We start from the raw sequence: 24,199 nt of genomic DNA, 5'->3' as shown, positions 1-24,199 counted from the left end.
TTGGTAGGCCATGATCCAGTGATTAAAAATTTTCGGATATTTATGAGTAACTTGTTTGGTATGGTACGGAGATGCAAGATCACTGACTACATAATACCACAAATATCCTGGATATATCTTAGATGGATTTTTTATATATTTTTAATTCTCATGAATTAAAAATGTAAGTCAATATACTAATTTCTATAATAACTTCATAATTTTGTCACATATTCTACTTTTAGTAGTTCTTATCATATATTTATTAATCATATAAAATATATTATAATAAAATATTAATATATTTATCAATATATTAATTATTAATATATTCTATAAAAATATATTTTTTACTCCTATAAATTATTAATCTTATAAAAATATGTTATTTTTCATATAGAATTAATATTTTTATTTATACTTATAATAGATTTTTTAATACTAATAATTATTTTGATGAAAAAATAAGGTAAATAGGAGTAATATAGTAATATATTAAATATTTTCATTATATAAATATAAAATATAATAATATATTTCTACTAGAATTTAAAATTATCCTTCAATAATGATAAGATAATAATATGATTAGTAATATATTATAATATAATGTATATCATTAATATAATATATAATATCAACATAATATATATATATATATATATATATATATATATATATATATATATATTTGATGGTATTGATATATCAATTTTTCTGCTAACTTGAGGGGTATTTTTATCTTTAACTTTCAACCCAGGATCACTGCCCTGGGGTGATCTTGGATTCTCGACCTCAAGGACGGATATCCCATCACCGAGTTGGGAGGTAATTTGAGGAGTGGAGGTGATTTAAGATCACCGCTACATAGGATTACCGTGGTGCAACCAAACGCAGTGATCTCATCACCTCCATCTACATCACTCTTAATCCTAGGACGATCACTCCATACCAAACGCCCCCATTGTGGCATTTGCTGGGTAGGGAAAAATTATATGCCATTATGTTAAGAGGATAAATATGTCATTCTCCAAAGCCTTGTTTACTCCATGGAAGGAGAGCATTTTGCAGGTTTTCTTTTTGGAGGGGAAATTGGGAAAAAGTATGACATTTTAAAAATTGTTGTTTAGATTAAAAAAAAGTAAGAAATTCTAAGACGTAGGACTCCTAAGCCAGAGCTCTCCTAAATAAAATGGCATGATTATAAACGAAGTAGGGCATATAGAAATTTTTTAATCTTTGTGGCACCGCTACTTCGAGAAGCCTTGGAGAGGAGAAAACAACAGAAGGGGGCAGTAAGTGCGGAACCATGGATCGCAACTTTTGTTTCAAGCAATAACCGGAGAGCAAAATAAATTGATCAGGAGAATTCTTTCTACAATTGCAATTTCTCCCACGCCTGCATGGGATTACTGTCTATATTATCATACCATGTGATCAGCCCTTTGTGCCCTTAGCAATGGGCATTCTCTTAAAAATATTTTTGAATATATTATTTTGTCAAATTAGATGATGACATTACGTCTGCAATTTCTTTTCTGACCTTTTCATCTATTGAGGATTAAAATTAAAAAAAAAGTAAGGAGGTTACAGAAGAAAATTAAGTTCAAAAAAGAGGTCCTTTTTCCAATTAAAAGGAAGTCTATTTATCAGTTTGTGTTGTATATTTAGACATTGCTAGATGGTTATGATAGATTTATAGCCATCCAAGCTATGCTTAACAAGCGTATTATCAATCGATCTACTAGGAATATTTTGGGATAAAGACAACTCTTATGCTAATTATACTTGTCGTATGGTTTTCAGTTTATAGAACTTTATTATTATCACAATCTACATAACATGTTTTCATCTTTATGAAGCTTGAAAATATGAATTGAAATAATATTTTTATCAAACTTAATAATATTTTCACCTTTAACCGGGTATCATCCAGTAAACCTCTGATAAAACCCACATTCACAGTATTTGGTAAATGTTCCTCCCATCAGAGATGTAATAAAATAACCAATAATTTCTCTTTATGATACACGTGCTTTGACTAGTAGTAACATAACAAAAAATATAAATTGTTGCTTTTCGTAGCGCCGTGAATCTTTGCCCGTGTGTACGCATCTCGTAACGTGTCAAAATTTTCCATGTAAGTAGCCGATTCCAAATCAAGCTGGATCTCCCCGTCTCCCCGGCCCCAGTATCTCTCTATCAAAAAATCCCCCTTGTCTGCGGCGCCGAGGAGGATTGAGGAAGGAGAGGAAGTGCAAACCAAAAAGAAAAGGATGCTGCGGCAGGTGGCGAGGCGGCTGATGAGCAACATGCCGGAGAACACGGTGTATGGCGGGCCGAAGCCGCAGAGCCCGAACCGGCGGGTGACGGTGACCCACCTCCGGCAGAAGCACCAGCGCGGTGAGCCCATCACCATGGTCACCGCCTACGACTACCCCTCCGCCGTCCACATCGACTCCGCTGGCATCGACGTCTGCCTCGTCGGCGACTCCGCCGCCATGGTCGTCCACGGCCACGACACCACCCTCCCCGTCTCCCTTGATCAGATGCTTGTCCACTGCCGCGCAGTCGCCCGCGGCGCCTCCCGCCCGCTCCTCGTCGGCGACCTGCCCTTCGGCTCCTATGAGTCCTCCCCCTCCCAGGTCTTTACCCCTCTATCTCTCACTACAAAAAAAAAAAACTTTTTTTAAAAAAATCTCGTTTCTTGTTAATGATTCTTGGATCGATGGCAGGGCAGGCGGTGGACACGGCGGTGAGGTTTCTCAAGGAAGGTGGGATGGACGCCATCAAGCTGGAAGGGGGCGCCCCCTCTAGAATCACGGCGGCCAAGGCGATCGTCGAGGCCGGGATTGCGGTCATGGGGCACGTTGGTCTAACTCCACAGGCCATCAGCGTGCTCGGCGGCTTCAGGCCCCAGGGCAAGACGGTCACCAGTGCTGTCAAGGTCTCTCCTTTTCGCCACCTGGATGGTGATTTTGAATGGTATATCTTCGCTGGCTTTCGTAGGTAACTGGAAAGCTCTGGTGCAGGTTGTGGAGACTGCGCTCGCCTTGCAGGAGGCTGGATGCTTTTCGGTTGTCTTGGAGTGCGTGCCGGCACCGGTGGCAGCTGCAGCTAGTTCTTCCCTCCAAATTCCAACCATTGGCATTGGGGCCGGGCCGTTCTGCAGTGGTCAGGTTTGTTCATCCCCAGCTGGCCCCAAGTTTCTCCGCTGAACTGCTGTAGGAAATCCATTTAATTTCGTTTTGCATGTAACAAAACATTAAACAAAAGAAGATCAACTGCATCTGGAATCACTACTGGAGAAGCATCTATCCTTTATGTCTCTTCGACATTAGATAAGGCCAAGAGAATCTAAAATTGTTATGATTGGAGGGCTGTTACACATTTATAGATATTGTTAACATTAGGATGTGTAGAATCCAGTGGCTGTGTCCTGATATGTTCTTTTGCATTTGATTTGGGAAGCAAGTATAAATTCTTTAAATTGCTTGTAGAATAGCTTGATCTGACTTGCCTAATCATTTGCTGAATGAAAAAGGCAATTATACTTTATAATTAGTTGTGGAGATAGGGAGTAAATGATTGCTAGTTCCATTTGATTTTTTCCCGATTATCTAAGAGATTCTAAATTTGTATTTCCTGGGAGTCAAAGATTGCGTCATTTATTTGACCATGGGCAAAGAGAATGTTAGAATGAGGAATTATATTATGATTTAGTCAGAACAATTTGTCCGCTTGATGCCACTCCACCGCCTTTTTTTATTTATAAGTAGTTGGTTGATACCACATTGTCTTATCAACAACTTCCGTTATCTAAATTTATTTAAGTATGGAAAGGAGGATAGCAAGGAAATGCCCAGGAGAAGTGCAGCCTGGTGGAGGCCAAGAAAATGGGAGATGTACTACAAGTGCCATTTGATCATTGTATGAAGAACAATTATTGTAAGACCACTATGGTTGACAATGGTACATAGCTTATAGCACTTGATTAGAAATGGTAATGCTGACCAGTTGCAATATTTGTTGGATTATTACTTGGTAAATTTAGTATAATACATAACTAGAAATGATATGCTAGGGGACATGAAAGGGTTCCGACATTACCAAGGAGTTTGCATGTTAATTTTGTCATTTGTGATGTATGATAGATATGTGCACGTAGTTCTAGCATAGAAGGGTCTTCAGGAATAGAAAGAATGGCCAATCTGTTGTTGGATTGCTTAGTGGTGTATTTATAGATGAGGGTAGAATGCACAATGTGTTGCTTGTGGCAATTTGTTTGTAGCATAATAGGAATATTGTACTCGAATGGTGAATTATGTTTCTTGAGGTTGGTTACTGGCAATCTTAATTTCCCTAACTCTTTAAATAGATTCGTTTGATATGGTAAGATTTATGTGTAAGAAACACCATCTTTAGCGTGGAGTATGAGATGATCATGGTGCAAAACATTTCAGAATTTCAGGCAAGTAAATTGTAAGCTTCGGCTTCCTAGAGCATGGTGAACCAAACTTGATCTGATTCAAGTGATGTAATTGCTGGAGAAAGAGTAACCAAGAAGCCAGTGAAATTTAACTACTTTGGCAGTTGCTAATATATTTGGAAATAACTAACATGAGTGATATAATTGCAGGGATAAACAAACTGAAAAGCAAAACATGGCTGCATGAAATTTAGGATGAAATGAACAAGATGGAAAAATGGAGAAATATAAAAGGCAAAAATGATGAAATATAAAAGAACGTGTTATTATGTATAAGAGGGGGAATGGTCCTAGCTGCAAAACCAAAAATCTTAAAAGATGCAAGAGGTAGATAGGAGTTATAATAAAATGTCTAATAAGGCACTCCTAGTCCAAAAACCACTATACCTTAGATGTTTTTGTGTCATAAGGAGGGACTCATTATTGTAGGATCTGAAGCTCTTTCTTGCTGCCTGTTTTGTGAAGAAAGAATTTTCTTGTAGTCATATGTTAGATTTCAAATCTATAGTGGTGGAGTACTGCAATTGATAAGCTGAATATGTAGACTAGAAAAGTTACCTTTATAAGGAATTTAGTAAGGCCAGGGAAACTAAAGACTATGCTTAAATTTAAGGCGATGACATTCAACCTTTTGAGACTCTTACCAAAGAATGATGTTGTCAGGTAGACCTAAAACACTGATGGTTTTCGTGATCAGAATATATTATTAGAACCCTTGGATCTATATTGAGGGAATCAGTTGATAACAATTGATAGCTCTGTAGAATTTGTGATTCAAAGATTTGTTAGTCTTCATAGGCCAGGCTAGGACAAAAAGTTATTGAGGGGTCATTCGGTTAGGCTTCTGGGCCACTTTCTGATCACATCACTCATTTTTCTTTGTGGGGTATGACTCCATTTTTTTTTCTGCTTTATTTACTTTCATGAGAAGTACACTGATCTTTAAAAATGAACAAATCTCTTAAATTTTCTTTTTTCTTATGGTTATTGCACCCTTATTGCTTGTGTTGTGTCTTAGTTAGTTCAATCATTAGTCTGCTGTTTTGTGCTAAGTTTTAGCACGTATTTTTAATTTGGAGAATGGCAGCTCACTTCTTGTTGGTTTCTTACAGCTACCATGCGCTATATGAGTGACAGCTGAAACTCTTCTTAATTCTGTTGGATGCATGGAGAAAAATTATTAAAAACAGAAAACCTGGCAATTTGTTATTTGTATTCATGTACCAGAGTTGGGAAGTACAACCCTGCTGCCATATCCGCTACTAGTTTCTCTAAAAAGAAAAGCTATCTTGGTATTATGAGATGTGGAATCAGGTGAAAGAATTAGGGTAAAGGACTAGAGGACTTCAACTGTAGATGAAGGTTGTGGGGAAGGATTTGGAAAGGTTGTGTTGACAAGGAAATTGAAGATGTCTATGATCTCATTTAATGACATAACTGAAATTTACAATTTACTATTTGACTGCAGACCATAATAGTGAAAACAGTTTGGTTCATAGTCTTTCTAATGCAGAAACCTAACCTTGTTTTAAAAATATTTTTTGGTTGTATTTTTTAATACTGAAGAAATTCTCCTCCTCGTCCTCCTCCTGCTCCTCCTTCGGCTGAGCTTTAAGAACATATTTTTAATGTCATATTTACGTCAATTAATGTCCATTCCATACAGGTGCTAGTTTACCATGACTTGCTGGGCATGTTACAACACCCTCATCATGCTAAGGTTAGTGCTAGACAGTATTCTTGTTCTTCACAATCCAAAAGGATCTTTAAATGTGCACATTTGTTCTTAACCATCTGGCAGGTTACTCCTAAATTCTGCAAACAATTTGGGCATGTGGGGGATGCCATCAACAAGGCTCTATCAGAGTACAAACAAGAAGTGGAAAACCGATCATTTCCAGGTGCAGCTTACACGCCATACAGAATAAGTGCAACTGATGTTGATGGGTTTCTGTACGAGCTACAAAAGATGGGCTTGAATGAAGCTGCCACAGCAGCTGCTGCTGCTGCTGAGAATGTTGAGACAGCTGGGAGACCTTCGAAAGACACATGCTGAGTGTGGATTTTGCTTTCAACAGCCAGGTCTCTCTGATAGTTTTATCTTATGTTTCTATTTTCTTTTTCCTCGTAAGGATGGTTTAGCAAACATTTTTTTTCCAAGAAAAAGCTACCCCTTGCAGAATGGAAATGGATATGGATCTTTTTGCTAAAATGTTTTTTATTTTCACACTACAAGATGTTTCTTCGCTTAAATTTATATCTGGCCCAAACATGTTTCTCTTACTCTCAATAAGTACAGGAGTGTGGTTCTAGAGCTTGTCATATATATGCTTTGTTTTGGTGTTTTTCCAGGGGGTAGGAAATCGAAGCAGGTGCATGTATTTATTTTTGGAGCTCTTTGATTATAGTCTAGAAAACATATCAAGTTCTATTCACACATCTTTTTTATGGCTTGCAGGATATTTTTTTCTTTTTCCCGAAATAATTTTAGTGACTAATCTGCCATCTCTATTCACACATCTTTTCTATGGCTTGCAGGATATTTTTTTCTTTTTCCCGAAATAATTTTAGTGATTAATCTGCCATCTCTATTCTCACATCTTTTCTATGGCATGCAGGATTTTTTTTTCTTTTTCCCGAAAAAAATTTAGTTACTTGAAGTAAAATTGAGGTTGTTAGAAGATTTGGTTATGAGATAGAGGCAGCAACCAGCTTTAAGACATGATGGAAGGTAGGAGGGTCTTATAAGTGTGCGACTAATGTAACTTGTCAAGCCTACTTCCTCACCTTGTAGTTCCTTTCTCTCCTTTCTTTTTCTATTGTTTTGATGCTCATTGGTATACTAGTTGTATTACACTTCTTTAATGCCTTCACTGCCTGCTCATCTTTTCACAATATCCTCTGTTTGTTCATTCTGTTTCACTAATCAAGATGGTCGCTGAGGCGGAAATCCTGCCCCTTCATTTTCTTCTCCACTCTTTTAAGAACAATCTGGCTTCAACATCATCTCTATTGTGGGCTAGCTTGATGCCAAAATTTCTCAAGGATGAACCTTGTGTTCTATTGGATAGAGATGGGTGTCTGGCTCATCTTCATGCCCTAGGGGTTCGGTGATTTTCATGAGTTACTCTGCAATTTTGCCATATAGATGAGGCATCAGTGTTGATGCCATAACAGGGACTTGGTTCAAAGTGCGACTTGATGTCATCATAAAAATTATTTTTTTTTATTTTTCTCATAATTGTTGATATAGCTAACTCAATATTCTTGATGTTAGCTGTCAAATTCTTCGAATATTTTACACATGGTTAGGTAGGACTTGCTTTTATTAGATTTTGGTGTCATAAATAGTGTGCTAGAATAAAAAACTGGTATTGGAGACATGCAATTTGGATGAATGAGGGTAATGAAGAATCCTTGAAATCATTGTTCATCATTCACCAACAATGGAAATCACTAATGAAACAAAGCAGGTGAATGAAGGATCTCTGATTGTGTTACTTCAGTTATTCTAGTGATAATCTGTTTGCTGAAGGAAAAAATCTCCTTTCTGCAGAAGCACATACAATACCAATAGAATGACTGCTTCTTGTGGTGATTATCGTAGGATGTTGCTGGGACATGAAGTTGTGAGTTACTTGCAATCCCTGGACACAAGCTACAAATGATTTTTTTTTATATAGTGTACCGGATTGAAACATTGAAACTTTGCGTTGTTTTCCATGAAAGCTTGTTACTGGTGATGCACATGGTGTTAGATATTTAGGAGGATAAGACAGACAGTACCAGTTTCTTAAAGATTAGGCAGTAGGTTCTTGGCAGTTATATCTTCTTTAGGATTAGCTGGAGAAGGGGATAGCCTGAGAGAATTGGAAGGATGCTGGCTATTTTGGCATCTACAAATCCAAAGCATTTGGGACCAAAGATGATCATGCCGGCTATATTCTTCAGAAGGATGTTGGACGTTCTTCTATAGAGCTCAAAGATGATCATGTAATCCTCCCACTTAACAGTTCAGATCAGTTAAATCTTAAGTTGGGATACTTAAGAGAGTCGCAAAGCTAATGAAGCAGCTTCTACCCATAGAATCCTGCATCGTTGGCTGCACACTACAAAGAGTACTCGTTATGATTTGTTGGGCTGTTGCTATAGAATAGATGAGATTATGAAAAGTTTTGGACAATACAAAGTTTGTCGACACTGTGTGTGGACATATTCTCACAGGACATCTGATTTAAGTTTAGGCAGCCGATGCAACCTTAAATACTCTCTCTAAGCCTTCTAATCTCTATCAGCCTGTTTATCTTGGTATATTTAGTTGTCAAAACCTATAAATTTTGCTTGCGAATGTTCTAAATTCCTGATCAACTTAGTGAAATAAATGCATATTCTCTTACTCTATCTCTTAGGTAATCTATTCTGTTTTGAGATTTGTTGAAGTTCCTATTTATCCAATTGGTTTTTGACGCTCTGCAATATTCTTTCTTTAATTGTGAGCCTTCTCCAAATTTTTGCCGACTGTTTTGCCTATAAAACGCGCGGTCATGTTGCATCTCCATATATTGACATAATTGATGCTCTTGTGGACGGACCTCTTCATCCACCTCCAATGGAAGTCCATGTAACTTCCTGTCATTGATGCTTGAGTTGACAGTCAAAAAAATTATCTTTGTTGTCAGTCAAAAAAATTATGGTCCATATAATCTTCGTTGCTTGACTTGAAGAGGTTCTTGTCAGCCTAGATTCTGTCGATCAAGTTCTTACCCGCCATATTACTACTTTCTGCAGTTTTTCTACAAAAGGGGAGTATTACTTGAACAACGATGTGCTTAAAACTGAGAGGAAGAAATAGCTTAGGTTCATGAATCTGAAGATCCAACTGTGATGACACAAGTTGGGAGACAATGCTTTGATGGATGTTTATGATTACATTCAAACTTCCACGGAAGGTCTTGCTCTCAGTAAGATATGCGATATCTGGGACAGGGACAACCGGAATTCTCACGAGTGAGTTGGTCCATTGAAACTTAAAAACTTTGGTTTCTTGATCCATGTCAAATAGGTCCAAAATTGTCTTGTTTACAAGTCATATAAGATCATTCGCTTCATTGCCACCCTGTGTTTGGCGACTCGCATGCCTTTTTTTTCTCTCACTTTTTTTCGCTTTCTAAGATATTCAAAATATGAAATCGACATCATATAACGTAGGGGAAGGAAGTATGTCCAGAAGACAACGCAAGGTTTTGTAACCGGAAATGAACAGATTAATTAAAATTGTTTTATCTAGCATTGACAGCTAGAGGAGTGGCCGACATCAAAGATACAGCCAATAACTTGAGATGCCAACGGGGCACTCAAGTTTTGAAGTCTAAGCCTTTGACTCTGAGGAGAATGGGTCAAATGGGATGGAGCAAATTGTCAACTGTCAAATCAATAACGTCTGGCAGTTGGGCGAATGCAATTCCTTGTCTGCATCTGATTCTCTTCGCTTTCCCCCTCCTAGTATCGGCCTGGTCAAGCCAAGTTGAGTATTTTGCTTTCTTGAGGAGAAGATTAGATGAGCTTTCCCTTGTAAAGGCAAGCAAGAGAACCAGGTAATCATCTGAAACTCCTACATGCATCATATTAGTTTATACGAGCTATGAGCACACTGATATAGAGGAATCTCTAGTAGATGCACGGCTGGCCAGTAACAAGGCGGGGGCAAACTACACCTGCTTCATTCCCTACCTCATTGTTGGCACATCAACTTAGAAGCTCTTCTCATCCTGCATTTTTGGTAATGTGGCTTCATAAAACAAGTTTCTGCAGTGCGTAGTATGTGTAGATGCTCTTTGCCTCCTCATGGCATGCATTCATGTAATAGTTGATTACCTAGTTGTGCATCCAACTCGCATATGGTTATGGCCTGGAAGTTGAAAATTCTTGCCAAGGGAGTTTAGAAGCTGTCTATTGTTGGATCGATTGGTTATGATCTTGTAAGAAATGGGAAATACAAACAGGATTCTTGCATGCTCCGAGTGCACCTGCGAGTTGGTCGCATGGTGTATGAGCTGCTTCTCATCTAATGCTGGAGTTGTGTGAAAGGCGTGTCCATGCATGGTGCCTAGTTGCAATTGCGTGTTAATGAAACAAGCTAAGTTTCGACATTTTTTTCTAGTCATTTGTGTCCTAGGTTTCCTCAGTTTCATCTCTCATAGAAAGGTATGAATTACTCCAATTTTCAGTACGGCTTTGCTTTCGAAAATAATTGTTTTCATGTTAGCAAGCATACAATTTTGTTGTGCAAGGGAAGCGTATCATACTAAAACAAATACAAGCAAATAGCAATAACACCAGCTCTTATAGCACATGGTCATATGGAAGCCATATCTTCAAGAAGCATCCCATACATCCAATACATGTGCTAGCATTGCACGTATGCAATGCATAAGAGTGAGATTGTGATCTTCCACATAATTAGTGTTTTTGGTATCACTAAATGACTTCATAAATAATTGCACACGTATGGAAGCATTTCTTTTTTTTTTTGGTTAAAAGATGGGGGGAGGGGGGAGAACGAACTTACTTGCGTGGTAGTCCCCACCGAGCCCTCCTTCCATCAGAAAATGTTTGATGCGAGTCGCAAGTTTCCGCGTGTCCTTTTTGATCTGTGAGTTATCCCACGTATGAGTATGTCATTCCAGCGCTATTACGGTACCGGCGTGCATGGAACTGGCATATGTCATTCTTGCAATACCTGCTTGTAGGCTTATATTTTCCCCCATGAGGATAGAATTAAAAGATGTGCATGCAAATGCTACTCTATGTGGCTCCACGACAATGGCCCAATGAGAACAACCTTTCCCTGGAATCTACAAAGAATGTGGATTTGACTAGATCTAAGAGAGTGAGATCGGCGTGCATCATTTAGTGCAGTCCATCAAATTATTCAATCCCTTTCTAATCATCGCTGCGCATCGACAAGGCGATCTTATAAATTATGTTAATGGTCGTATAACCACGTCTCATCGAATCTTAGTCCCGAGTGCTGCAGTTGTATTAGGATAACCAATACATACATACATACATACCTATGTGTGTGTGTGTATATATATATATATATATGTATGTATGTATGTATGTATATGTGTAAGTAGATAACCAAAATATTTATAATCACGATTAGTCATCTCCTAATTAATGACAGGATGATAGTGCCAAACAGTAAACAGCGTGATTTGCAAAAAGAAAACCGTATGCCGTGCCGACAGCGTATCCATCCGTCCATCCCAATCTCTACGTGGCAGCACGAGGCCTCTCCCATGTGGTCCTCGGTGGGTGGTGCCCCAATCGACAACTGTCTTGCCAGTCCGAGATCTTTTCTATATACTTAAACCTAAAGTCAATTAAAATAATTATGTAATCTTTGCGAGAAAATAACAAAAAAAAAAAAAAAAGGTGTTAGGGAGACTAAGACCTCATTTAAGGAAGTTTTTAGAGAGCCAAAAAGTACTTTTTGGCCTCCAAAAGTATTTTTGGATGAAAAAGGATGCTTGGTAAAAATTTTGAAAACCTGTTTTAAATTTTGAAAACCTCTTTTAGTTTTTTCAAAAAGCTAAAACAATTTTTTTTTTTTTGAAAGAAGCTTTATTTTGAAGCTTTACGAAAAAAACTATTTTGAGCTTTGTCGAAAAGCTTTTTTTTTTGGCCGAAATACTTGTAATAGAATATAACAATTACATATTTTGTTCTTTCTATAAACCTAAAAATCTGCTGGAGTCCTAACAAAAAAAAAAAAATTCTTATTTCCTAGTATTGTATTATACTATAAATATAATATTATATTACATTATATCATAATATATTAATATGTTATGTTAAATAATTTAATATTATATTATATTATGAAAAATTAATGTACGCTGATAATTATAATATTTTGTATCTTTATTATTGTATTATATTATAAATATAATATTATATTACATTATATCATAATATATTGATATTTTATGTTAAATAATTTAATATAAATTATTATGGTATAGCATATAATGTTATATTACTATATTATAATAATATTATATTATATTACAGTAATATTATACTATATCATATATTTATGTATTACTATATATTATATTTTATTATGCTCTGTTGTATAATACTATGCAATATTCTTTATGGTAATTTTATCATACAAAGGTATTTTCTCAATTTGTTTACCAAACATACAGCACTTCAAAAATGTAATTACCAAATAGTAAACAACTTTTTATAAAAGCTCTACTTTCAAAAGCTCTACTATCAACAGCACTTTCAAACAGGCCTAAAAATGCTATAACCTTCTACCCAAAAAAATTCAAGTTGGCCGGAAACAAGGAGAAGCACAAAAAGTCAAACAAAAGAAGAATAAAAAATTAAATTAAATTACGACCGAACAAAGAAATACGACCAGAAACAAAGAGCAATCGAATCATCAGGGAACACATCTCACGCACAGCCAAAATTATCAAAAGAACAAGTCAACAAAATTACAAGCATTGCCGTCTCTGGCTCTCGGAGAGCAAAAGAGAGAAAACATGGAACATTAGAACCTTGGCCTAATTTTCTCCTTTTTTTGCGTATATGGTGTAATTAAATATTAAAAAAATAGGGATGCGAATGAACGGATCAGATGCTTTCTTCCAGCCTCTTCGACCCCTTTTCCGCTGTCTGATGGCAGGAGCAGGAGCAGAGGGCTGTCGTCAGCTGCCGGCGGCGGCGGCCCCCGCGTTGTTGCTGCTGTTGGACAGCCACGGGGGAGGGAAGAAGTGCCCCCCGAAGGCACTGTCATCGTCGAGGAAGGTAGAGGTGACGGCCGGCATCGCCGCCCGTGGATGCGGCTGCGGAGGTGGCCGGGGCACCGGAAGACTCATCCAATCCCATGAGGAGAAAGTCATCCACGCCCATCACTTCCATGTCTTCCACCAGTAGCATTCCCTCTTCCTCGTCGTCGTCTACCTCGTCGCCGCCCTCCCCCTTGCGCGGGCGGGGGCCGTGGCGGAGGAGCTCGTCCTCCATGGAGGCCGTAAGCGGGGTGGTGGGGGAGAGACCCGGGGCGGTGGAGGACGAAGGCGGACTTGAGGATGGATTGATGGGACGGAGGTTCTGGCCGTCGCTGGCTTCGCCTCCGGTGGCGGGCGGCTGGGTTGCGGAGGAGGAAGGGGGAGGGGAGAACTTGTGGCGGGTGCTGCCGGCGAGGGAGTTGCGGTGGGTGGGCAACGGGTGGTTGTGCTCGGCGGTGTAGGTGATGATGAACATGGCCGGATCCATCCGGCTCTGCTCCACCTGCTTCCGGGCCAAGCAGCCTTTGGAACTGCTACACCTATAGTATCCCCTGTTCCGAGAGAAACCGACCGAAAAAGTTGCCTCTTTTCTTCTCTTTGGGAACCAAAAATAACTGGAAGAAGGAACGAGGAGGAACAGGTAGATCACTAACCGAGGGTAAGGCGAGCCCTTAATGGGTTTCTGGCCATACTTCCGCCAGGCCCACATATCGGAGGAGAGACCGTCGGGGGGGACATGGCACACCACCCTCTTCTGCGGGTTCTTCCTGGTATTCACATCAAGATCCGATTTTTATTTTTTTCAGCCAAAGATCCACTTTTTCTTTTCTTGACGAATGGCTTTTAATTAGAAGGGAATGGAAGGAAATAGGTGGGTGGCGCACTTACCTTCTTTTGGAGCGAGGATTCTGGGATAGGGGGCGGTGGGGCTGCCTGCTGTGCTGCTGCTGGGGGTCCCCCACGGCGGGGGACGGCGGCGAGGAAGGGCTGCTCTGTGGCGATTGCTGCTGGGCTTTGGGGAAGGAAGGTTTGCAGAGCTCCTCCAGCTCCTGGAGAACGTTCTGGGTCTCCGACATATCCGGAAACAACAAAGGGATGCCGCCACCGCAGCAGGCCCCTCCTTCCTCCGCCGGCCTTGCCGCCTCCTCCGCCTCGAGGCCCGAGGGCGGAGGGAAGGAAGAGAAGGGGTCTGTCGTCGCAGGGCGCCCCGTAAACCTGCAGCTCCGCACTATCGCGTACAGATCCCAGTTGTCGTCGTCCATCGCCACCTCGGAGAACAAACCAAACCAAAACAAGGAAAAACTATGCCTCCAAACTCGCGCTTGGCTCGAGATCTGAGCTCCGGAGTCGAGCTATGTAACCATTAATTTCGAGGAGGAAAGCGGCGGCAACGAAGAGAAAAAGTCGGAAGGCAGAGGGGAGGACGGAGCGGCGCTGACCTTTTTTTGGAGACGGGGGGGAGCGGTTTTGGAATTTATAGAGGAAGGGGGGATAAGAGCAAAGAGAGGGATTTGGTGGAGGTGGAGGTGGAGGTGGAGGTGGAGGTGCGCATGGTTTTCAGAAGGCCGGAAACTGGGTTCGGGCTTCCAACTTGACTTTGGTTAAATGTCAAAGGGGTGAGAAGACAGGGACCGAGAAAAGGATAGGGCCGTGAGAAGAAAAATAATTTAAAAAAAGTCGTCGCTTCCACGCGAGGTGGTCCTCGGACCTCAGAAAAAGATATAATTTAGTTAACAGTAATATTCGCACGCTAATTAAATATATTTTCAAGTCCACGCCGCGGAGGGAGCGGCTGCAGCTGCACCAGCAATGACGCGGGAGCGAACGAAGGGCTGGACACGTGGACTACACGTGGGATAAGCTAGTTGGCTCGCTAATGGTCCCTGAACGGTGGTCCTCCAAAAAATTTGCTTTCTAGGGCCCGTGACATTCCTCGCCGGTCTTTCCCAGGCGGGTTCTATATTCCAAACCTATAATAATAATAATAATAAAAGACTAATCAAGAAAATATTATTTAAATTAATTAAATTTTATATAAATATAAAAAATTATTCAATGCATAATAATATAAAATTAAATAGCGGAACTGAACATAGGCATTCGTTCAAACTTTAGCATTTTTACTGCGTAAAGAATCCATATTTAATCAAATCTAACTATAGATACCATAATTAGCTTATGGTCACTCCTCATGAACTTGTGTTCCACTGGTTTATATAGATTATAAGTCAAATTTAATACCATTTGTAACAATTAAGATCCGACAAGGCAAGTCAAAAAAAAATTGTGATTTGAATTCTTTGGTCTCGTACCAAAGATCTGTATATGATATAGCTCATATTGAACTAAATACATACCAATATAAATCCTCATAATACCATACTGAAGTGGAGAATGGTTTATGGCGCACTAAAACATTTATTTTCTTGAAACTTAGGCTTGGTGGGTCCTGCTACATGATTGGTGGCCGGCTAACGATGGTCGATGGCCATGCCGATGGGGAGTGCTTAGTTTGTTTAACGAGAGAGACGAACAAGAGAGATTCACCGAAAATAGTAAGCTAGTGTTATGTTTTAAGTGGGGATTATCATGGGATCAACAATATTAAAAAAAAACATTTTTGTATTTCAACGAAAAAAAAGTGGAGACATTTCTATCAAATAATGACAATTTATAATTACCTGCATTCCGTAAAAAACAATTTTATGGTGTCTAATTACTGACGTTTTTTAAAAGCATCGGCAAATTAATTTTCAACGCTTGTATTGCCGACACTTTTGCAACACTTTATAAAGCGTCAGAATAAAACTAATGATGCTTATAAGCATCGGTATATACAATAAAAAACGTCTGCAATATCTGATTTTGTTATAGTGATCGCTAGAAAAGCGGCACATCGTTCAGAGAAGAACATTCAAAAAATGATACCTGCACCATATTAGTGATACATCACAGCAATCACGTATCTCTTTTCCTATAAGCTCTATTAATCATGCGCTTATGTCAGATTGCCCCCGGGTATATCTTATCTTGGTTTGTTTTCTATGGTGCATTGTGGATGTAGTATGCATGGTCTAAGATATAATTTTCCAAAAATGAGTAGCCCTTCTTCCCTATAGTTTGTTGATAACAATAAATTATAACCTACATTATGTGCACCATGCAATATGCCTTTCTTTTCATCTATCAATCATCAGAACAATTATTGCCTAAATTGTGTGCACCACAAGGCAGTGCAAGCAGCCAACACAATTATTGGTTTCAATGGTCGGGCATCAAGATATGCGCCTGATAATGGAGTCCTAGAAATCAGCAATTATGAGTGGCTTTAGGCTTGCATACAGTGTGTAGATAATAGTACTTTCGAACATAATAATAAGGGCATGATAAATGATGCAAATGAGATATGATATGATTGGTCTGATGCACAGCCACATAGTGCACATAGCAGTATTAGATAGCAGGGTCAGAGTACGTACAATACGGTGGCACCTTGATGTGATCATGAGCAAGGATGGAGAGTGAGAGTGAGAGAGAGAGAGTGAGAGAGAGAGAGAAATTAGGAGGGGGCAATATCTACACTCGTAGCCTGTATAGCTACAACATAATGCAGCCTTATAGCCGATACAATGGACCCTTTCACGCCCAACAATCCTATCCCACTCCCCAGAAGATCAGATCGGACGAGAAGACGGAGCGATAGACGTCCCTACTCTACCCATCTTCTCTCTCAATTTTTCTCTCAACATCGATCCAGCGTAATGCAGTCCCATTCTCTGCCCATACTTGTCTCGTCTTGATCATCTATCTATTCTAACTCCCTACATGACATCATAACATCATCAGTCCTTACGTATTGCAGCCGGTTGTGTTGAAATGTTTGCACCACTGTGTGTCAAGTGGATACATCGCGCTCGTCACGTATGTAGAACTTCCGACGGACCAGCCATCAAAAATATCAAGGGAGGAATATTAGTTAAACAAATAGATTTGGGCCACAGCTTGCTACATCAAGATGACCGCCAGGAGTACTGGTCGACGTCGACCATCCTCCACATCGCGGCTCGCGCCGGCCAGCCGGTGGCGGTGGATGAAGTGACCGAGCAGCAGGCGGCGATGGGGTTCGCCCGGGTTAAAGTGGCGATTGATCCCACTGAACCGCTGCGGCCGGGGGTGCTCATACAGGGGAAGACGAAGGTGCGGTGGCAGCCCTTCGTCTTCGAGAACGTCCCTGTTCTTTGCCCTAGCTGTGGGCGGATGGGGCATACAGAGGTGACGTGCCGTTTCCAGATGGCCGCCGGCGCACACAGGGAGGTGCATCCGGCGGCAACGGAGGCGGGGGACAGCTCGGGTCTACCGACCTTCGGTGGTGGGGTGGAGGTCCAGGGGCCAGTCTTCGGCCCCTGGATGGTGGCAACCCGGCGGAAGATCCCGCGGGGGGACCTGCCGCCGCGGCCGAAGGAACCTCCCGGGCCCGATCACGGGGCTGGGTCGTCTGCGAGGCGGCCGGTGAGTCCGGTGGTGGCGTCACCATCGCCTGCAGCGGTCTCTCCGGCTGACACGGCCGGCTGGCAGAAGCCGGCTAAGGTTGCTCGGCGTCGGTCGCCGGCGGCAGCGGAGGGGGAAGGGCTCCAGCTAGCCCCTCCTCTCGGCCCGTTTCCGGTGGACATGGCCGATGACGACTTGCTCGGGGACGACGAGACCGAGCCAGCCGAGCCGGATCGACACGGGGGGACCACTCACATGCGAGCGGACCTGGGGCCGAGTCAGGACAGCCTATTGCAGGCTGAGACCGGGTCTGGTGGGCCAGCTGTGGCCCGAGCCCAAGTTCAGAAGAGGCCCAGGCCACCGGTGGACCCGGGCCCGCATGGAGGCCCAGGTAGGGGGGATCACCTACGTGTGCTTCCTGCGGTGGGTCAGCGGGCTGACACGCTGTTGACCCGCGGCCGGGCCCAGGGGCGGGGACGTCGGGGTCGTGGGCTGCCGGGTGCGACTCGGGATGCATCTGCAGCGCGGGGCACGCTGCGTGCTCGATCAGCCCCGGGCCTGCGGGCCCCCCCAGCGGCGGAAGAGCGGGTCCGGGAGCTGCCGGGCCGGGCCGACTCGCACGGTGGCCATCCCCCCCCGAGTGAGGCACAGCCATGGGATGCGCAGGGTGGTACTGGCCCCGCTGGAGTCTTCCGGTTTGGCCCTCTGCCCCTGGTTGCGGGTGAGCAGGGGGAAGCCTCCTCTAGTGGGAGTAGGGCCAGGGATCACCTCAGGCCTTTTCCGGAGGGGTGTCAGGACGCGCCACTGAGACCAGGCGAGGGTATGGACCACATGACTACTGTGCAGCTCATCAGGACGGCAGTCATGCAGTCCACTGCTGACGAGCAGGGGATGGGCCCAGGCATCGTACCTGAGGCTGGCCCCGCGTACCAGGGGGAGGATGGGTCTGAGGCCGACTTTGTGGACTGTGACCCATGAGGATCCTAGCTTGGAATTGTAGGGGGGCAGCCAAGCCCTCCTTCATGTCTTCCTTTAAACGGTTAGTGCAAATTCATTGCCCAGAGATATGTGTCCTTAGTGAGACCCGGCTATTTGGTGAGGGGCTTGCACGTCTGAGACGGCGTCTGGGGAGGGACTGGGAGACATACGCAGTCGAGTCCCAGGGGTTGTCGGGAGGTATCTTGCTCCTGTGGAGGCGTGGGGTGGCGACCTTTGATGTCTTCCATAACTGCTCTCAACAGGTAGTTATGGTTGTATCGGCACCTGATGCTCCTCCGTGGGTTTTGTGTGGGGTGTATGCAAGCACGAATCACAGGGTCAGGAGAGTCCTCTGGCAGGAGATTGCTAGTCTCACTGCCCAGGGTGTCCCGACAGTTGTTGTTGGTGACTTCAACTGCATCCTGAATTCGGGTGACAAGAGGGGAGGGGCAGCCTTCACGGATAGAGTGGACAGGAGGGAGTTCCGTGACTTTGTGTCACGCACGGGCCTGGTGGACTTAGGTTTCTCAGGACCTCAGTTTACTTGGTGCAATAACCAGCTTGGCAGTGCTAGGGTTTGGGAGCGTCTGGACAGGGCCTTTGCGTCCCCAGACTGGCTTCTTCTCTTTCCTACCTGCAGGGTTACTCACTTACCTCGGATCGCCTCGGACCACTGCCCCCTGCTGATTTCTACATCACTGGGACCCAGGCATCCTAGCTCCTTCCGCTTTGAGAAGGTTTGGCTATCGTACCCCCAGTCCTGGGATATTGTACGTGATGCATGGCGCCTCCCGGTGCGTGGAGACGCTATGCACCGGGTGTCGCGCAAACTAGAGTTGGCCAAGAGGCGTCTCCGGAGATGGAACCGCGAGGTTGTGGGCGATATATTCCGGAGAGTGGAGGGGGTTGAGACCGCGATCTCCGAGCTGCAGTCGAAAGAAGATTTGGAAGGCACGCTTTCGACGAGCGATATGGGTGACCTTCGGGGGCTTCTAGCGACTCACCACTCCCTTCTACGACAGCACGAGATCTTCTGGCGTCAGAAATCTCGAATCCAGTGGGTGCGTGAGGGTGACCGCAATACTAGTTTCTTCCACCGGACTACGATTATTCGGAGGCAGCGGAGCACGATTCACTCGCTGCGAGATTGGTCGGGACGCCGGGTAGAAGGTGAGCCCTCCATTCGTCAGATCTTGTTGGATTTCTTCCGCTCCAGATGGACGGAGGAGGAGGAGTCCGACGACAGTGACCCCATCCCTCCACGGGTGGATGTGAGGATCGAGGATGATGAGAACGCAGCCCTGGTCCGTCCGGTGTCGGCACAGGAGGTACGGGAGGCAGTGTGGGCTTTGGCTCCAGACAAGGCTCCGGGACCAGATGGGTTTCCCCCGTTCTTCTTTCGACGATATTGGGGTATTATTCAGACAGCGGTGGTTGAGGCCATTCAGTGCTTCTTCTCCCAGGCGGCGATGCCAGGGGATTGGAAGGCTACCTTCATCACGCTCATTCCGAAGCGTCAGGAGGCGGCCGAGCCCTGCCACTTCAGACCCATCAGCTTGTGCACTACCTTGTATAAGGTAGTGGCCAGGATTATGGTTCGAAGGATGAAACCCCTTCTGCCTGCCATCATCAGTCAGGAGCAGGGGGCGTTTATAGCTGGCAGGAACATTTCCCATAATGTTCTGCTGGCTCAGGAGATGATGTGGGACCTTCAGCGAGCATCGAGGCGACATAGCCTGATGGCTATTAAACTGGATATGGAGAGAGCTTATGACAGGATCAGATGGAGATTTCTTCAGCAGACACTGGAGGCGTACGGATTCCATAGGCAGTGGATCGACTGGGTGCTGGGGTGTGTCAGGGGGCCAAAGTTTTCGATTTTGGTCAATGGCACACCTTCTCCTTTCTTTGAGTCTACCATGGGGCTGCGTCAGGGATGCCCTTTATCCCCTTACTTGTTTATTCTTTGTGCTGATATTTTGTCTCGTGATTTGCAGAGGGTGTGTGCCCGTAGGGAGCTGGAGGCCTATGTTCCCGCCCCGGGGGCTAGTCCTCTTTCCCACTTACTCTTTGCTGACGATTGTCTTCTTTTGGCCAGGGCGCGGGTTTCCGATGCACGGGTCCTTCGTAGGGTGGTTGCAGATTACTGTATGGCGTCGGGCCAGAGTCTCAACTTTCAAAAGTCAGCTGTCCGCTTCAGTCCGAGTACGGAGAGCAGGGTCAGACAGGAGATTCGTGGGATTTTGCAGATTCCTGAGCAGGAGGAGACATTGACCTACCTGGGAGTTCCCATCACAGGCCGCAGATTACGAGTGGCAGAGTGTTCCAGCCTGGTGCAGCGGGTGGAGAGCCGGTTGGAGGGATGGAGAGCAGGTTCCCTATCTATGATGGGGAGACTGACTTTGATCAGATCGGTGTTGGGTTCCATGCCAGTTTATCTCATGGCCAACACTGTGGTTCCGAAGACGACCTTACTGAGGATTGAGCGACTGTTGCGGTGCTTCCTGTGGGGGTCACTTGGTGGAGGCCGTGGGGTGCATTTGGTAGCCTGGGAGCACGTATGCCGGCCTACCAGCGAGGGCGGTCTCGGGGTGCAGTCCCTGCTGGAGCGCCGCGAGGCCTTCATTGCTCGGCATGCAGCTCGGTTCCTGCTAGAGCCACACGGGCTGTGGAGTCAGGTGATGGCTGCCAGATATGGACGTGACGGCTCCGAGATGGCATGGAGTAGGCGGCGAGTTTCCTTTATGTGGCGTGAGATTGGGAGGTATCTGCCGACGGTGTCGGCAAATACCAGGTGGACAGTAGGCGATGGGCGGAGTATTGATGTGACTGCGGACCCATGGGTGGACACTGTCCCATTGAGGTGCAGGCCGACCATGATTGATGCTGCGGCGGCGGAGGGGCTGCGGGTTTTTGATCTTCTGGCCCCAGGAGAGTTAGCATGGGATGATGTCAGGTTACGTCAGCTGTTCGGGGGACATCTAGCTGAGAGGATCCGGTCCCTTCCGGTGCCAGGCTACGGGGGGCCTGATGTTAGGGTTTGGGGCACTTCCTGCCGATCCAGGGTCCGATTGGGAGATCTCGCCGGTGTTATCCAGCAGGAGCATGAGCCAGGGCCGGACTACACTTGGATCTGGAGGTCAGGGCTTCACCCGAGGACTGCACTCTTCCTATGGAAGGTGGCGTGGGATCGTCTCCCGACGAGAGCAGTGCTGAGTAGGCGAGGATGTGAGATCCCTGCGGAGTGCGGGACATGCAGTGTGGAAGAGTCGGTCGACCACGTGCTTTTCCAGTGTACGTGGGCGAGGTCGGCATGGCAGTGGGCAGGGTTCCCGCAGGAGGTCTGGCATGGGAGGCCTCAGTTTTTACAGACGATGCAGCAGTGGTTGGTCCGCCCTCGGACATGTCAGGAGGCTATTCGAGCGACCTGCACAGCACATCAGATCTGGCTGGCAAGGAACGCTCGTACCCTTAGTGAGCGCAGGGTGTCACCGAGGTTCGTGGTGGAGCTAGCGCACGTACAGGCTTTGGAGATCAGATCCTCTTCAGATGGACCTCTGATAGCTCGGGACACCTGGGGTTCTCTTTCTGCCTCGGCAGCTTCTCAGATGGTGTTCTTCACCTGGGAACCCCCACCCCCGAGTTTCCTCAAGGTCAACTTCGATGGATCGGTTTTGGATGGAGGCGCGCGAGGTGGTGCGGGCTTTGTGATACGGGACTCGCACTCCAGAGTCGTGGCAGCAGGGGGATGTCGACTGTTCGGCATATCGGTCCCCGGGGCAGAGTTACGAGCTGCCTGGGCCGGGCTTCGATATGCGAGGCAGGCTTTGCAGGCTGGCTCAATTGTTTTGGAAGGCGACTCAGCCACAGTCATCAGCTGGATTCAGAAGGGGCTGAGGGGTGAGGGCTCAGACCACCCCTTGGTTCGGGACATAGGGATGATGTGTGGGGTTGGGGTGGCCATTCAGGCCAAGCATGTATTTCGAGAAGCCAACGGGGCAGCCGACTGGGTGGCTGCCTTCGCGGCTCATCATTCAGGATACACCCTGTGGGTGGGAGAGGGGGAGCTGCCTCTGGCTCTCCGTGAGTTAGTATTTTTTGACTTTATTGGATGTATTCGTACACGTTTTGTATGAAAACCCGCTTTTAGCGCAAAAAAAAAAAAAAAAAAAAAAAAAAAGAAAAAAAAAAGAAAAAAAAAAAAAAAAAAAAGATGACCGCCAGCTTCCGTTACTTAAAGAAGTCGAGCCACCTAAGGAGAGAATAGGTACATGCCGTAGTTACATCATCATTAGCGTAACAAGATCAGCAGCCAGCTCCATCCGCCACAATAAATAACTTGCATTGAAGACGCACGCAACGTCCCGGAAATCCATACCATTTGAGGCATGTGGCGGTACTCCTACTTTGAAGGGCCCCGTTAAAATTAATCTCTTTTTTATACATGTTTTTTGGGGTACGTATTCTGGTATTTTCCATGAATAGGTTGGGCAGCCAATGTTCTGCCCGAGTTAATCATGGCGAAGAACTTTTTTGAGTCAAGTTGATATAAAATTGTTTTATTTTGAGACAAGTGAAGGAACTTCAGTTGCGTTGGATATAGAGTATAATGCTAGCTTTAGTGCTGCTACTAGTTGTCTTAGCAGCATGCCTTTCAAATAGACCAAATCGCTTTGATTCCTACTAGACTCACCAAACTCTTGTGAACTGTAGCAAAGTCCATGTGAGATAACAGTACAAAATTTTATCCATGCAGATTGTCATTACCCATTTATATCTTATGCAATTGGTAACAGTACGGACGGGAAGAATTGATCCTCTAATGTGCTCTTGTCTGGGTTCAACTTAATCTAGTCTGCTACTCGAAGTGCCTACAAGTGCCCCACAAATTTATCCGCAGATATATAAAATAAGAAAAGCGAAAAAAAGGGGGAAAAAAGTAGAAACTTGGCACTCATCAGGCTCAAAAACATGTGGCTCTCCTCTTCCTCTCAACGTGATGCATGTACGAACAGCCAATCACTTTCTAATGCATGCATCCGTCATAAGTGCATGCCACTTTCCAGTGGAATTCCGGCCAAAACGGAGGGCAATGAAGGTTCCACTCCGGCCGCAGCAGCGCCCCCCCACTCCCCATTGTCTCCACGCACAACGTTGTGGGCGGCCATGAACCCAGGATCCTCTCAGAATCCAAATATATAGCCATATTTATATATTTTCATCAAATCAATCCTTGTTGTGCTCTGCCGATAGCATCCGACAATGGTGGGAATTAGAATCACTGCATTAGGAAAAGTAAAAACAGGGGGAAAGAATCTGAGATCAGTGAAAGAAACTACTAATTGATTGCGACGATGCTTAGAAGACCCTTTCCATGGACCCTTCCTTGATTTCTAGAAGGCCGAAGAGGACCCAACGAACATGGAAGGGCCAGATACTTGGCCACACTTCGCAA

General features: G+C 44.3%; 1 protein-coding gene and 1 pseudogene across 6 annotated transcripts; one reads left to right on the top strand and one right to left on the bottom strand.

Annotated features, from left to right (window-relative positions):
• The first annotated feature begins 2,063 nt into the window (after window positions 1-2,063).
• LOC103710885 (3-methyl-2-oxobutanoate hydroxymethyltransferase 1, mitochondrial-like) lies at window positions 2,064-11,560 on the top strand. 5 transcript variants are annotated; one of them, XR_015987368.1, is made up of 8 exons: window positions 2,064-2,624; window positions 2,720-2,926; window positions 3,012-3,158; window positions 6,135-6,188; window positions 6,270-6,550; window positions 7,087-7,199; window positions 9,257-10,062; window positions 10,143-11,560. XR_015987368.1 is itself a non-coding variant. In XM_088722377.1 (6 exons), the coding sequence occupies exons 1-5, from the start codon at window positions 2,256-2,258 to the stop codon at window positions 6,522-6,524; spliced, it is 1,032 nt and encodes a 343-aa protein (XP_088578503.1). In that variant the 5' UTR covers window positions 2,064-2,255; the 3' UTR covers window positions 6,525-6,550; window positions 9,257-11,560. The 5 variants fall into 5 exon arrangements, 3 of the variants coding, with proteins under 3 accessions (XP_088578503.1, XP_088578502.1, XP_008795028.3); XR_015987367.1 differs by having other exon boundaries at window positions 9,257-11,560; XM_088722377.1 differs by lacking the exon at window positions 7,087-7,199 and having other exon boundaries at window positions 9,257-11,560.
• Window positions 11,561-12,926: 1,366 nt separating this feature from the next.
• LOC103710925 (WRKY transcription factor 22-like) lies at window positions 12,927-14,818 on the bottom strand (annotated as a pseudogene). The gene is made up of 3 exons (XR_015987366.2): window positions 14,167-14,818; window positions 13,932-14,045; window positions 12,927-13,829 (listed from the first exon to the last, which is right to left on the bottom strand). The product of XR_015987366.2 is annotated as a WRKY transcription factor 22-like (transcript).
• Between the last annotated feature and the right edge of the window lie 9,381 nt (window positions 14,819-24,199).

The sequence above is a fragment of the Phoenix dactylifera genome, chromosome 5 (assembly GCF_051530095.1).
Source record: "Phoenix dactylifera cultivar Ajwa chromosome 5, Ajwa_hap1_PhDact_Kaust_v1.1, whole genome shotgun sequence".
NCBI classification, from domain to species: domain Eukaryota; kingdom Viridiplantae; phylum Streptophyta; class Magnoliopsida; order Arecales; family Arecaceae; genus Phoenix; species Phoenix dactylifera.
This window is presented reverse-complemented; position numbering and strand designations above follow the sequence as displayed.

What these genes read in the sequence shown, in the direction of transcription:
- LOC103710885 (XM_088722377.1), top strand. Translation starts at nt 2,256, where the DNA reads ATGCTGCGGCAGGTGGCGAGGCGGCTGATGAGCAACATGCCGGAGAAC. An exon ending in GGCCGTTCTGCAGTGGTCAG is followed by an intron (nt 3,159 to 6,134) that starts GTTTGTTCATCC and finishes CATTCCATACAG; the next exon opens with GTGCTAGTTTACCATGACTT. An exon ending in AACACCCTCATCATGCTAAG is followed by an intron (nt 6,189 to 6,269) that starts GTTAGTGCTAGA and finishes ACCATCTGGCAG; the next exon opens with GTTACTCCTAAATTCTGCAA.